This window comes from Giraffa tippelskirchi, chromosome 2, assembly GCF_054371585.1.
Source record: "Giraffa tippelskirchi isolate mGirTip1 chromosome 2, T2T-mGirTip1v1.2.pri, whole genome shotgun sequence".
NCBI lineage: Eukaryota > Metazoa > Chordata > Mammalia > Artiodactyla > Giraffidae > Giraffa > Giraffa tippelskirchi.
Window position 1 is genome coordinate 169,456,499 of NC_137276.1, and position 14,102 is coordinate 169,470,600.

Here is a 14,102-nt window from a genome sequence, read left to right on the forward strand (position 1 = left end):
ATGCCAAAGAATGTTCAAACTACAGCACAATTGCACTCATCTCACACGCTAGCAAATAATGCTCAAAATTCTCCAAGCCAGGCGTCAACAGTACGTGAACCGTGAACTTCCGGCTTTGGAAATAGACTTGGAAAAGGCATATGAACCAGAGATCAAATTGCCAACATCCGTTGGGTCATTGAAAAAGCAAGAGATTTCCAGAAAAATATCTACTTCTGTTTTATTGACTATGTCAAAGCCTTTGACTGTGTGGATCACAACAAACTGTGGAAAACTCCTAAAGAGATGGGATTACCAGAGCACCTTACCTGCCTCCTGAGAAATCTGTATGCAGGTCAAGAAGCAACAGTTAGAACTGGACATGGAACAACAGGCTGGTTCCAAATCGAATAGTGGTGCTGGAGAAGACTCCTGAGAGTCCCTTGGATTGCAAGGAGATCAAACCAGTCAATCCTAAAGGAAATAAGTCCTGCATATTTATTGGAAGGACTGATGCTGAAGCTCCAATACTTTGGCCACTGGATGCAAAGAACTGAGTCATTGGAAAAGACCCTGATGCTGGGAAAGATTGAAGGCAGGAAGAGAAGGAAACAACAGAGGATGAGATGGTTGGATGGCATCACTGACTCAATGGACATGAGGCAACAAGCTCTGGGAGTTGGTGATGGAGAGGGAGGCCTGGTGTGCTGCAGTCCATGGGGTCACAAAGAGTCGGACACAACTGAGAGGTTGAACTGAACTGAACTGAACTGATTCTTGGATATGTCTTATCTTCACCTCATTTCCATGTTCTAGGTCAGAGGAAGGGAGGAAAGCAAAAGGGTAAAGGGACAGAAGGATTTCTCTTTGGGAATTATCTTTTATTGAGGAAAGAAAGCCCTCCCTAGTAGATTTCTCTTATGTCTTAGGTTCAGAACTGGGTTACACATCCACCCTTAGACCAATCCAGGTTCATCCCCTGGAGTGGGATCATGCCCACTTTCTCTGAGATAAAGGGACTTCCACTAGCCTCGTAAATAAACCAGGGTTCTATTAGAAGAAAAGGAAGGAGAGTGAGTGTTGATGAGTAAGAGCTGATGCCTGCCATGGATACCTTTTTATGGAAATTCAGCAGGAATAACATGAGAGGTATTGGTTTTGAATCAAATATTTTCATGTTCAAGCTCCAAGAAGAGATAAATCTTCTAATATTTGCTTTACACAGAAAATGCTCCAAATATCTGCCTGATTTCTCTCCAAATACATCCTTATTAAAGGTACAGAGATTTCCCAATACCCTCTACCTTCAGTTATGCATCAGTTCAGTTCAGTCACTCAGTCGTGTCCGACTCTTTGTTACCCCATGAACCGCAGCACACCAGGCCTCCCTGTCCATCACCAACTCCCAGAGTTTACCCATACTCATGTCCATTGAGTCGGTGGTGCCATCTAACCATCTCATCCTCTATCATCCCCTTCTCCTCCTGCCCTCAGTCTTTCCCAGCATCAGGGTCTTTTCAAATGAGTCAGTTCTTCACATCAGGTGGCCAAAGTATTGGAGTTTCAGCCTCAACATCAGTCCTTCCAATGAACACCCAGGACTGATCTCCTTTAGGAAGGACTGGTTGGATCTCCTTGCAGTCCAGGGGACTCTCAAGAGTCTTCTCCAACACCACAGTTCAAAAGTGTCAATTCTTTGGTGCTCAGCTTTCTTTGTAGTCCAACTCTCACATCCATACATGACTACTGGAAAAACCATAGCCTTGACTAGATGGACCTTTGTTGACAATAGCCTGCCTCATTATCAACATCCCCACCAGAATGGTTTGGTTGTTATAACTGATGAACCTACATTGACACATCATCACCAAAATCCCATAGTTTACTTTAGGGTTCACTCTTGGCATTGTACAGTCTATGGGTTTGAACAAATGTATAATGGCATATATCCATCTTTATAGTGTCCTACAAAGTAGTTTCACTGCCCTAAATGCTTTGCCTATTCTTCCTTCCCTTAGTTGCTTCCAGATTATGACCATTATGAATTAAGCGTCTATAAACATCCATATGCAGGTTTCTGAGTAGGCCTAAGTTTTCAACTCTTTTTGCTAATGACAAGGAGTATGGTTGCTGGATCATATGGTAAAAGTATGTTTAGTTTTGTAGGAAACTAACAAACTGATGAACTGCTGAAGTGACTGTACCATTTCGCATTCCCATTAGTAATGAACAACAGTTTTTTAAGCAGGGTTCTTGAAGAATTGGACAAGTTGTTGCTCCTATCCAAACCTTTCCTACAGAGTTAGGCTGTGAGACTAGCAGATCTTTAACAATCCTTCCAGCTCTAACATTCTATGTACCTGTGAATGTGCTAGAAAACCTAAGAAAGTGCACATGGGGGTCCCTGCTCTTGAAGGCACCATCTTTTAATCCCTCCAGGCTGGACTGGGTGTCCTTTCTCACTATTGGGCTTCTCATAACATCTATCTTTATCCCTTTCAAAGAATGGTTAAAAATTGCCCTCTGAAGTCAGGTTGCCCAGATTTCAGTTCTATCTTAGTCCTTATTAGCTAGAGGACTTCAGCAAATTATTTAACCTCTCAAAATCTCATGATGATGATGTTTAAGGTATCATTTTAGTGATGATTTTTAAGGTATGTTGGGAGATATGTAAAGCCCTTACTTTATCTTAGTGCCTGGAACACAAGTAAAAGTTTAATAAGTGTTGGCTGCTATAATTGTTCTCCATTGTAAGTTCCTCCAAGAAGAAGCCGTATCTTCATACTAGTATCCTCAGTGCTTAGTAAATGACTGGAGCTCAATAAGTATTGATATATGATCAATGCAGAGGGGACTCGATGGTGAGTGTCCTACTAGAATTTAACAGGACACAGGCTCCTCCATCCCACTGCCTCCAGGAAACCAACCATCTCTAGAACCTGAAGACCAACAGCAGCTCCTTCCCCTTGTGGTCTGGCATTTGTCTCTCCTTCTAAAGTCCCTGATGGGACCAAGCTGCTTCTGGATCACTCCTGCAGAGCATGATTTTGGAGCAGAAACTGCCCGTACAGCTAAGACATGGCACAGGGGTTACTGAAAGCTTCCACCTCCATCTACCTTCATCTAAGCTACTCCATATAAAATACTACTCTCTGATACTGTCTCCATCTCACATAAAGAATAAAACCCGTTTTAGAAAACTTTAATCCATGTGAAACATATAATGTAAGTAGAAAAAAGTGTTTGTGCAAATGTAGTTTCATAAGAAGTCCCGTCTCCCACCTTTTCCTCCTACCCACAATTTTCTATCAGATTGCAGTCCTTGAGTCCCTCCTGTGTTGATTTCTGGAGCAGCCTTAGCCAAATTGCCTCTTTCCCCCATCCCCAAGATTTTTCCAGAGCCTAATTATTAAATGAGAGGAATGATTTAAGTGTAATTGGTGGTAAAGAATTGACCCTACAATGATAAGGTGATAACTCCTTGTGATTATAGGAGAAATAAATTTGAACTCCAGTGCAAGTCTGCTCAAGAAACCTCGTGTTGCACCAGCCATCTGTCTCCAGGGGTATTCAGAGATCAAATGTCAGACTTTCAGCTTGACGTTAATCTTATAAATCCTGAAACGTGGCCATAAGATCGCTGAGTCCTCTAGAGATGATGGTCTCCAGGTGAATGATACTGCTCAGTGTCCCTCCAGGCCACAGTGGGTATCAGCAGAAGGCATCAGCTCTAGCTCAGCTAGAGAAATGGCAGTAAACAAGGCAGCCAAAGAGGGAATTGTTGGATATATTACAATCATAGTGATAGGTACAAATGGGTCCTATAATAGAACATAAAATTCTATTTGTCCACACAAAGGTAGAAAGTGGCAATGAAAGCTTTGGAAATTCAGAATCTTTGAATGTATTTGTAGGATTATATTTTTACTAATTTTAAAATGCTGTTCATATTTTTAAATCACACATTTGATTAAGACAGATTCTTTTTTAAATTTTATTTTTTTAATTGGAGGATTACAATATTGTGATGGTTTCTGCCATACATCAGCAAGAATCAGCCATAGGTATATGTATGTCCCCTCCCTCTTAAACCTTCTTCCCACCTCCCTCTCCATTCCAGGCCTCTAAGTCGTCACAAGGCACCAGCTTTGGGTTCCCTGTGTCATACAGCAAATTTCCACTGGCTATCTATTTTGCATATTATACAAAGTGAAGTAAATCAGAAAGATAGATTCTTGTTCAGAACTCTAATCTCTTCAAATACCCCATTAATGATCCTGAAGAATGTAGAGATAATCAATACCCTGTATTTTCCCCAAGGTTGAGAAGACTGTGTGCCAGGAATGAGAAAAAAGAAAAATAAATCAGGGGCTGAACCCAACGGGATTTTGATCAGAGCATGAATAATCTTTTTTTTCAGGAAGGATCCATAATAAAGGGTAAAAAAAAAACATAGTCCTTAAACAAACCAGGCTGTTAGACAAGCAATATTGTTCCAGAGAGAAGAAGGGATGTCATACAAGGATAAGGAATTAAGAAAACTGGCTCCTCATGCATGAGCATAAAGGGGAACTAATAGAGATAATATATTTAGAATCTCATAAAGCTTTTGACAGGTTCACATCTAAGTGAGTCATCCTGGGATTGGGAATGGGCTGCTGTATTCTGCACTGAGAACTATCTCAAAAATTGAAAACAATTTCTGGCCTAAAGTCTTACAACAGCCTGGTACTGGTCATCCTCCAGTCTCTGTTACCCCAAGATGTTCCTCCAGGATCCAGAATGATCTTTCAGGAGTGCAAATTCAATAAGGTTACTCCTGCTTAACACCTTCAAAGGCTTCCATTGCTTTAGAACTGCTTTAGAGCTGAACATACTATATGTTTGCTTTTTCAGTCTCCCTTGCAGCTAGAATTCACCCACATAGTCTAAGCTCAGCCGCTCCCATGCCCTGGATCCAGGAGCAAGTGATGGGAAAATACAGTGGCCTTGAGGAACTCTTTCCAGTGGCTGTACTTTAAAAAAACTTGAGTTCTTGGGCTAACAGAGGCAGCTTACCAGTGTGGGCTTCTATGCCCAGTGCCCAGGGCTAGTGGCATCAGTCAAACACATGGCAGCACTGAATGCTCACATAAGGTGACAACTTCTGAGTGTGATTTGGAGCAGTTTATAATGATAAGAACACATTGTTGAGTAATTCTCAATGTTAAAAAATTATTTTAAAAATTTGCCTATGTCTTTCTGGATACTGCCTTAATTCTTCATTATTGGTTGTGCTAGGTCTTCCTTGCTGTGCATGCAGGCTTTCTCTAGGTGTGGTGATCGGGGGCTACTCTTCATTGCAGTGCATTGTGGTGGCTTCTCTTGTCACGAAATACAGGCTCTAGACACAAAGGCTCAGTGATTGTGGCATATGAGCTTAGTTGCTCCACAGCACATGGAAATCTTCCTGGACCAGTGATTGAACCTGTATCCTCCGCATTGGCAGGCAGAGTCTTATCCACTGTACCACCAGAGAAGTCCTACTGTAAATGTTTTTCCTGTAACTAAGGTGTATTAGAATAACTCTCAGAGGAAAAAAAGATTGGTATAGAGTATTAATATCTTCACCTGCCTAAATCTTAAATCACTAAGAAGATATTTTACATCAGAAAAATTTGGCAGTGGATCTGAGCAAGCAAATAACAAAATAAACATAAATGGACAAAAACATATGAAGTTATATTATACTTCAGTATTATGGGCTTCCCTGGTGACTCAGATGGTAAACACTGCCTGGAACATGGGAGACCCAGGTTCAATCACTGGGTCAGGAAGATCCCCTAGAGAAGGAAATGGCAATCTACTCCAGTATTCTTGCCCGGAGAATTCCATGGACAGAGATATGAAATTATATTTAATAAATGAAATGCAAATTAAAACATTTTCATTAATTAGGTTTAAAATAATAGTTTTAAACTCAAGAGTTTAATAGTTATACAAATAATGATAATAGTTAACACTCACCAAGACCTGAATATGTGCCACTGTTCTAAATATTTTATAATAACTCATACAATGAGTTTAATAAAAATGCTTTATTAGTGTATCCATTTTAAAGATAAGGAAACAGAATTTAAATATATTCCAGGTCACTTAACCAGTAAGTGGCAGAGCAGGGATATAACTAAGGAGGTCAGGGGTGCGACTAAAAGTTCCAAACAGCCAGCCCTCATCCTTAGGTGTGTTCAAAAGTCACCTTATTAACGTGACACCTTTTTCTGTTATCTCACTTAGAAAATCCCAAGGGTTTTAGGAGTTCTGTGCCAGAAACAAAAACTGAATACATACTTATTATAAATCATAGAACTAATGTTAACAGGATTTCACTTTAATTTGAAGTCATTACTAACTCCTGGCCATCTGGGGTTTCTTGTACTTCAGAAGCAGTAGATAAGAGAAAAAAAAAAATGGCTATCTATACTGGCAGCACTAAATGACCTTGATTACAAGGAACTAGGGTTGCCGTCACACAATGAGGGCAGAAAGGGATACCCCTGGCTCCCAAGGGATTCACTGGGTCATCTTCATGCTTCCATGCTCCTGAGAAGTGTAAACAGGCAGCTGCTGCATCAAAGGCCTGATGATGCTAGAGTGACTAAGGTTCTGGCCTTTGGAAATGAAAATCCTGGTGACTCAGGCAAGCAACCTAGATCTGCTCAAGTGATGGCCAAGAGAAGGGAAATCTAGAGAGCATGGTGAGGGGAAATGATGGATATCAGCTAGGGCCTCAACCAGTCTCAATTGTGGACAGCAGCTTGTTCCACTAGCCCTCCTGTGACACTGTACCTAACCACCCCTCTGAATGACAGATTCAGTGTGTGCACAGAGCCAAGCTGTTCGAAGAGTGGATGAGGAAATCCTATGCCTCTTGTGCCTGCTTCAATTCTGCTTGACCCATCTTTTTACTCCAATTGCTGCTGCAGCTCTCAGCTGACTGCAGGTGTGACAATACTTCACCTCAGCTGCACAGCATGTCACCTGCTTTCTGCCCTAACCTTCCTTCATCCTCCATGAGATGCCTGTTAAGAACCTAGTCAGCCCATCTGAGGCTTGCTCACACCTGGCAGTACAAGAGAATTAACTGCATGAGACAACTCTGGACCAAGAGGGAGAGGAGTGAGTGATATATATTCACTTTTTCACGTCTGAGGAAAAATTCTGTGTCCATTCCACAGTGCTCCTCAGAAAGCCCCTATAGGAATTAACCCCATTACCCTCAGGCCAAGAGCACACACTTGATGGGTTTTCCCTCAATCCCTGTTTCACTCTTAGCAGTCTGCCCTTGTTCTTTCAGATCAGTTCCTAACATAAAAAATCTGTACAAGATTTTCTCTCGGGCTCTGCATTTTGAGGGTACTCCAGGTTCATATAAGGATCAAATGAGAGAATAGCTGTAAATATGCTTTGAAAGCTACAACCAATATACTCATGTAAGCCAGCCCCATAGAGCATGCTGTTCCCCCTACATTTGGTTTTACTTTGTTCTCATAGATGAAATTATCATCCATTGTTTCAAGAGTAAACTACAAAGCATGGGGCAACTTTTACCGAGCAATACTCTGTTACTTCACTTTCATCTTATGAGGTAGTAGGCATTACTATCTCCATGCCATGGATGAGGATATGGAGGCCTGGTATTTCAACTGCTAAGCTCAAGCTAAGATTCTAGCCCAGATCTGACTTCCAAAGACCATGCTCTGTATCATTTTACTTCTGTTCTTCAGCATGTCCTCCACCCTCCCTGTCTTCTCCCTAACAGTGGTCTCCAATCTAGCCATACCCAACATACCTCACCCTTTTGTGCTCCTGTTTTGCTCTGTCAGCCCCTGTGATCTTCAGAGCCAAGATCAAATGCCATCTTCCTAGACAGAACTGCTTCTTCATCAGCTTGCCTACATCACTTTCCTGAATCACTATCTTTTTTTGTTTTTAAACCACAAGGTTGTAACTGTTCTGCTGCATTTATGACTGGGGCTGGAGCCAGACAAGAGCTTAGGTCTTAAATAGTACTAGATACAGAATAAGCACTCATATAATAACTGTTGAATAAACACTTGCCAGAGTGTGTACTCCTAAAGCACAGGGCCTAAGTTTGTCCTACTGACTGCTGTATTCTCAGCACATAGCACAATGCCTGGCTTATAGCAGACACTCATTTGCTAAATGACTGAATGAATGAACATCAATCTGTTTCTTCATTAAACTGTGAATTCTTAAAAAGTGGGATTTTACAATGTTCAGCAAATGTTTGCTGAATCCAAGGAACATTAAGAAAGAAAAACTATTTAATGATTAATTGATTTATTTAAACAATAGTACACATAGATATCATCGTCAGACTTAATATGAGATGTTAAATGTTCGATCCAATTTTCCTTCCTGGATAAGTTTTTCTTTCCTATCCTGCACAAACAGAAGGAAAAAAAAAGTACATTAAAAACAGTGCATTCTGGCTCAATTCATAGTATAACTCTGAAAAACAAGAAGAAACACTCCCAACCTAATTCCAATATCTCACTGTCTAAAGTCTGCACAGTATGACTGAGGAAGCAATAATCTGAAGAAATAAAGGGACAGTAAGAAAACACTACTACTGAAAAATATCTATATTACCCCACCAAATAGCATACACTGAAAGCAAAAGGCATATACCTTCTGGTGTGGCCTTTCTGTTAAGCAATCAATTATCAGATAATGAAAATATATACACTCTAACAGGAGAGTGGATTGACCAGTTTAAGGCAGAGCTATTAACATACTGGTTAGATGGCAACATGAGGCCTGTGGGCTCGGGTTGGGGATCTAGTATCAGACTGGTCTAGTGTCAAAGATAAGCTTGGCTTTCTATGCAATCACATACCCAGGCCTCTGATGGCAGTGATCCCACTACAGGCTGCTTCTGCTACTCTATTGTTGGAATATCAATGTTTTAACATTAACTCACATAATGTGACCAATATAACGGGAATTCATGCAGAGCAGACAGGGAACATACAAAGTGATACATGTATTCTTCTAATATGTAACCCAATAAATACCTCTTTAAAAACAACATCTAAAGGTTAATCAGAATGGAAAATCTTAACTTCTGCACATCTAATGGGAAAAAAGCAATTAACTTTTTAAGTTATTTCTGTGTCCTCTTGCTTAATATACACAGGTGGTGCAGTGGTAAAGAATCCGCCTACCAATGCCAGAGACACAAGAGACATAGGTTCAATCCCTGGGTCAGGAAGATCCGCTGGAGAAGGAAATAGCAACCTACTCCAGTATTCTTGCCTGGAAAATTCCATGAACAGAGGAGCTTGGTGGGCTATAGTCCATGGAGTTGCAGAGTTGGACACAATTGTGCACACGTGCGCACACATACACACACACACAACTTCCTTACCTCATCTAGAATAAACCAGGAAAACTCTTCCATGAGCTAAGTTCAAGTCTTAGATATTTAAAGGGACCAATTCATTATTATAAATTCTACAGCAGCCACTAATACTAAATTTGAAAGACCAAGAAACAACTGTAGTTTTTAAGAGGAAATATTTCTACATGAGTTGAACATGAGTTGAAATGATAGAGCAATAAAACTAAACATGTAAATGAAACTTCCAGTTTTTAATTCAGCTGGAAAGGGATAAAGGTAGGACAGGATACAGGAAAGGTAAGGAGGAGGAGTAGAAAGCCAAGGAGGGAATTATCGAGTGAGAGACAGCTGCAGCCAGCACAGCAGGAACCTATCACACAGTCACCAAACGCAAGGTCCAAGTACTTACTCTGTCAGTTTTGAAAACATAATACCAGAAGATGAGGGGCCCAATTCCAAACAGAGCTCCTAAGAGGGAGGTCTTGGTATTAGGTCTGAAATTGGGATAGATATTTGCTGATCTTGCGTAGGTCCAACGAACCAAGGCAGGATCTTCCTAAAATGAATGAAAACAAAAGATACAGGAAATAAAGTTCTACACTGAGAAGCAATCTCATCAGGACTTTTGTTCTGGAGCACAGGAGACACCCTTTCTTCTATCCTACAGTTAAGGGTATATCCCAAATATTCCTACATAGCTTCAGAGAAGATCACACATTTCTAGCATTTGTTGACTAATTTCCTGATGATCCTGTTCAGAGTTTAAAACTCTCACAATATCCTTCAGCTTTCTATTGATTTAAGAAGCCTAATCATTTTAAGCAATCAGAGAAGGCACTTTTTTTAATCCTTTTTTTCTATTCTTTTCTGGATTGTTTTTGGCTTCATTGCCTTTCTTGAAGTATGACCAACAGAACCACACAGTATTTCCAACGAAGACAAATAGATTTCATATGCTCTATCATACTGTCAACTTTGTTTCCAGGACCGTTTCTAATGCTACACCCATGCCAGTCTCTCCAGGCTACAAATAAACTGCAGGAAGGATGAAGACTGAGGTAGGCTAACTCTGAACTTAAAAGTTTTTTGAGCTGCCTTGGCTGGTATTTTTAAGAGCAAAATTATTACATTTCAAATAGTTTTTCGAAAGGATAAAGTTGTTAAAGAAAAATAATCAGATCGTCTCGGTTAAGAAAAAAAGTAGTTGTGATGTGAGGGCTTAGTTAACTGGCAGCATGTGGGTTCTTAGTTCCCCATCCAGGGATCAAACCCAGGTGCCCTGCATTGGAAGGTGGATTCTTTACCACTGTACCACAAGGGAAGTCTCTCATGGTAACATTTTAAATGAAACTGTTAGCAGAGACAGTAAAGAAGGTGAAGACACAAGATACAGGTTCAATGGGACGTGTGAGCTCTATACCTGAAAGGACAAAACATCTGTCTGTTCTTACATCTATCCCTTCCAGGGCACACACCAGCTTGGCTTTTCTCCTAACTCTCTGGCTATTCCATTAGTCTCTTTCACTCCCTTCCTCCTTCTCTCTCCAATCTCTTAAGGGTGGACCTCAGACCTGTGGATCTTTCCTATCTACATTCACTCCCTTGATAATCTCTAGTCATATGGCTTTAAATATCCACCTATAGGCAATTCAGTTCAGTCGCTCAGTGGTGTCCGACTCTTTGCAACCCCATGGACTGCAGCATGCCAGGCCTCCCTGTCCTATAGGCAGATGACTCCCCAAAGTATGACTCCAGCCCTAGACCTCTAGCCTGAACAGGAGACATAATATCGCACTCCCTGCTCAAGGCTGACATGTTATTTAATTGGCAAATATGATGCCAAATGTGATGTATCCCAAACCGATGCCATTCCACCTCCATCCCTGACCCTTTCACACTCTTCCCTGTCTTGGCAAACTGCAACTTCATTCTTTACTTCAGTCAAAAACCTGAGAGTTATCCTTGAGCCCTCTCCTTCTCTTACACCACATATCCAATCTACCAGCTTACCTGGCTGGCTCTACTTTCAATACATAACCCAGAATGGATCATGTCTTACCACCTTCACTGCCACCACCCTTGCAGCCACCATCAACTAAGAAATTAATTACTGCAAAAGGGTCCTAACTAGTCTCCCTGCTCCTGCTTTTGCTCTCCCATAGTCTCTTTTCAACTAAGCAGCCAGAGATGTTGTTAAAATGTAAGTTCTGATTATGGGATATCCAACTCAGAAAAGTCCTTTCAGTGATCAGATACCTGGTGTGATCTAGTTCCAGGTACCTTTCCCATCTCATCTCTTCCTGCTCTGCCCTCACCTTTCTCTGTGTTAATCACAATGGTCTCTTCAGTATATGGGAGATTAACAAGGCACACTCCCGTCGCAGGACCCTTGTGCTTGCTGTCCCCTCTGCTAGAATGCTACCTTCCCAGAGAGCTGAGTGACTAGCTCCCTCCCCTCAGTTTTCTGAAATCTTCAATGTCACCTTCCAAGCAAGGCCTTTCCTGAGCCTTTCCAAAATTATAGCTGCTCTCTGTCCCTCCTACATACACACACCCCTAACCCCCCCTTCCTTGCTTTATTTTTCTTCTCATCACTTACCACTACCTAACACGCTAAACAGTTTAATTTTTTAACTTATTACTTGTCTTCCCTCTGGAAACAAAGCTTTATGAGGACAGTGTTCTCCACTGTCACTACAGTATCTATAAGAGGGTCTGGCATGCAACAGACTCTAAGCAATTACTTATTCACTGAATAAATCATTCTTAAAAATTAGGCAAAGAATTTCCATGTACGGCTCAATATATAATAGTCAGGCATTCACTTATTTAGGGGCTTCACAGGTGGCACAGTGGTAAAGAATCTGCCTGCCAAGGCAGGAGACACAAGAGACGTGGGTTCGATACCCAGGTTGAGAAGATACCCTGGAGTAGAAAAGGGCAACCCACTTCAATATTCTTGCCTGGAGAATTCCATGGACAGAGGAGCTTGGCGGGAGGGCTACAGTCCATGGGGTTGCAGAGTGGGACATGACTGAGCACGCATGCATTTATTTAACAACCAACGAGGCTGGTGTAAAACTTGTTTTACACGGCAAAACTATAACTGCTCTGGGTCACAGAACCGGAAAAGAGAAAATCTAGAATTTAAACCTCAACTCTGTCTGACTCAAAGACTCTTTTTTTTTTGAAACTATATCTTACTATCTGTAATACCAAACCCAATCGCGTGAGTATGTACGTATATAATAAATGTCTCAGTCCGCACCTTCTTCCAAGTGAAGGAGGTTCTGGCGGGAGGCAATATAGCCAAATCTAAGAAGAAGCTTTGGGTTACATAGACTACAGTTCAAAATCTGCTCTATCACTTGCTAGTCGATACCACTCTATGACATACTTGTCCTTCCCATCTGTAAAATGGGGACAGTAATAGAACTTAACTCTTTGAACAGCTGTGATATCTGAGTATCATTCAGAAAGGGTTTCAATAGTGCATGGCACACTGTAAATTCCCTTCAATCCTCATAACTTCCTAAAATTCCTACAGAATACCAATGTAATTGTTGGGAAAAGTCTTTTTTTTTTTTAATGTCATATCTGACATATTTAAACAGCTCTTGTACAAAAATTATCTAAAAGCATGCTTCTTAAATAATACCTTTCAGTTTACTGGGCATGCATTATGTGCCAAAAGTGTTACACAGACTATCTCATTTAACCTCACAACGATTCTATAAAGAATGTACTACCATTTCCATAAATGAAAATTAGAAGACTAAGGTTCAAAAGGCTCAGGGATATTGTACAAAGTCATATAGTTTGCCAGTAGTTAGAGCCTTAGCGTTTGACTCCAAAGCGCAGAGCTTCAGTAAGCTGTAGCGTGTTTGGGTCTTTAAAAGATATAAGCTGAAAAAAATCACTATATTCCCATCAGGAGAGAGTATTGCCTTAACTGTGAACTGAAAAGTGGAAAACAGCTTAAGAAAACAAAAACATACACCCCTCTCCCCCCGACATTTTCTGAACACTCATCACAAGCCAGGCACTGTGCCGGCCGGTCACTTGCTTTATCTTGTTTAATCCTTCTAACAGCCTCATAAGATAGGAAGTGCCATATTATCCCCATTTTTCTGACAGGAAAACCGAGGCTAAGCAGCAGAGTTCAACAACTTTTTCAAGATCACTCAGGCGGGAAGTGATCAAACTGAGACTCAAACCCAGCCAGCTGTGAATCCAGAACCCGTCCTCTTTACCACCAAACATTCTGCCCAAGGTCAAAGGACTAATGAACCGGCCTGCTCTCTGGGCCTGGAAGGGGACCTACGTCTAAAATATTCCTCGGGAATGGTGACCACCCCGCTGCATGGTCCCCTTGCAGGTCTGGGCTGAGCAGTCAGACGGGACCGTCCTGACTCTGGCCCCTCGATTCCCACCGACTGGCCCCTCACTCACGATAACCCCTCGGCGACTAGGGTCGTTGTATTGAAGCTGGTATTCCCGTTTAAGCCGGGATCTTATGGCCAACCGCTCGGCTTGTGCTTTCCGAGTTTCAGAAGATATGTCGTATTCAGCTGGGTCGAGGGTAGTAGGTAGACTAGCCAAGTGCGACGGCTTGTACTTGGGGAACGACATCTTGACGACGCGGCGCAAAACTGCGCTTGCGCGACCCCAAGGCCCGCCCTCTTTCAGTCTGACCTTCGTCCCGAGGAAGTGCGCC

At 41.6% G+C, this 14,102-nt stretch overlaps 1 protein-coding gene across 1 annotated transcript; it reads right to left on the reverse strand.

Moving 5' to 3' along the window:
• Positions 1–8,305: 8,305 nt before the first annotated feature.
• NDUFB4 (NADH:ubiquinone oxidoreductase subunit B4) lies at positions 8,306–14,031 on the reverse strand. Its single transcript, XM_081571889.1, has 3 exons — positions 13,838–14,031; positions 9,795–9,941; positions 8,306–8,424 (listed from the first exon to the last, which is right to left on the reverse strand). Exons 1-3 carry the CDS (start codon positions 14,015–14,017, stop codon positions 8,362–8,364), a joined length of 390 nt encoding a protein of 129 aa, XP_081428015.1. The 5' UTR covers positions 14,018–14,031; the 3' UTR covers positions 8,306–8,361.
• Positions 14,032–14,102: the final 71 nt, after the last annotated feature.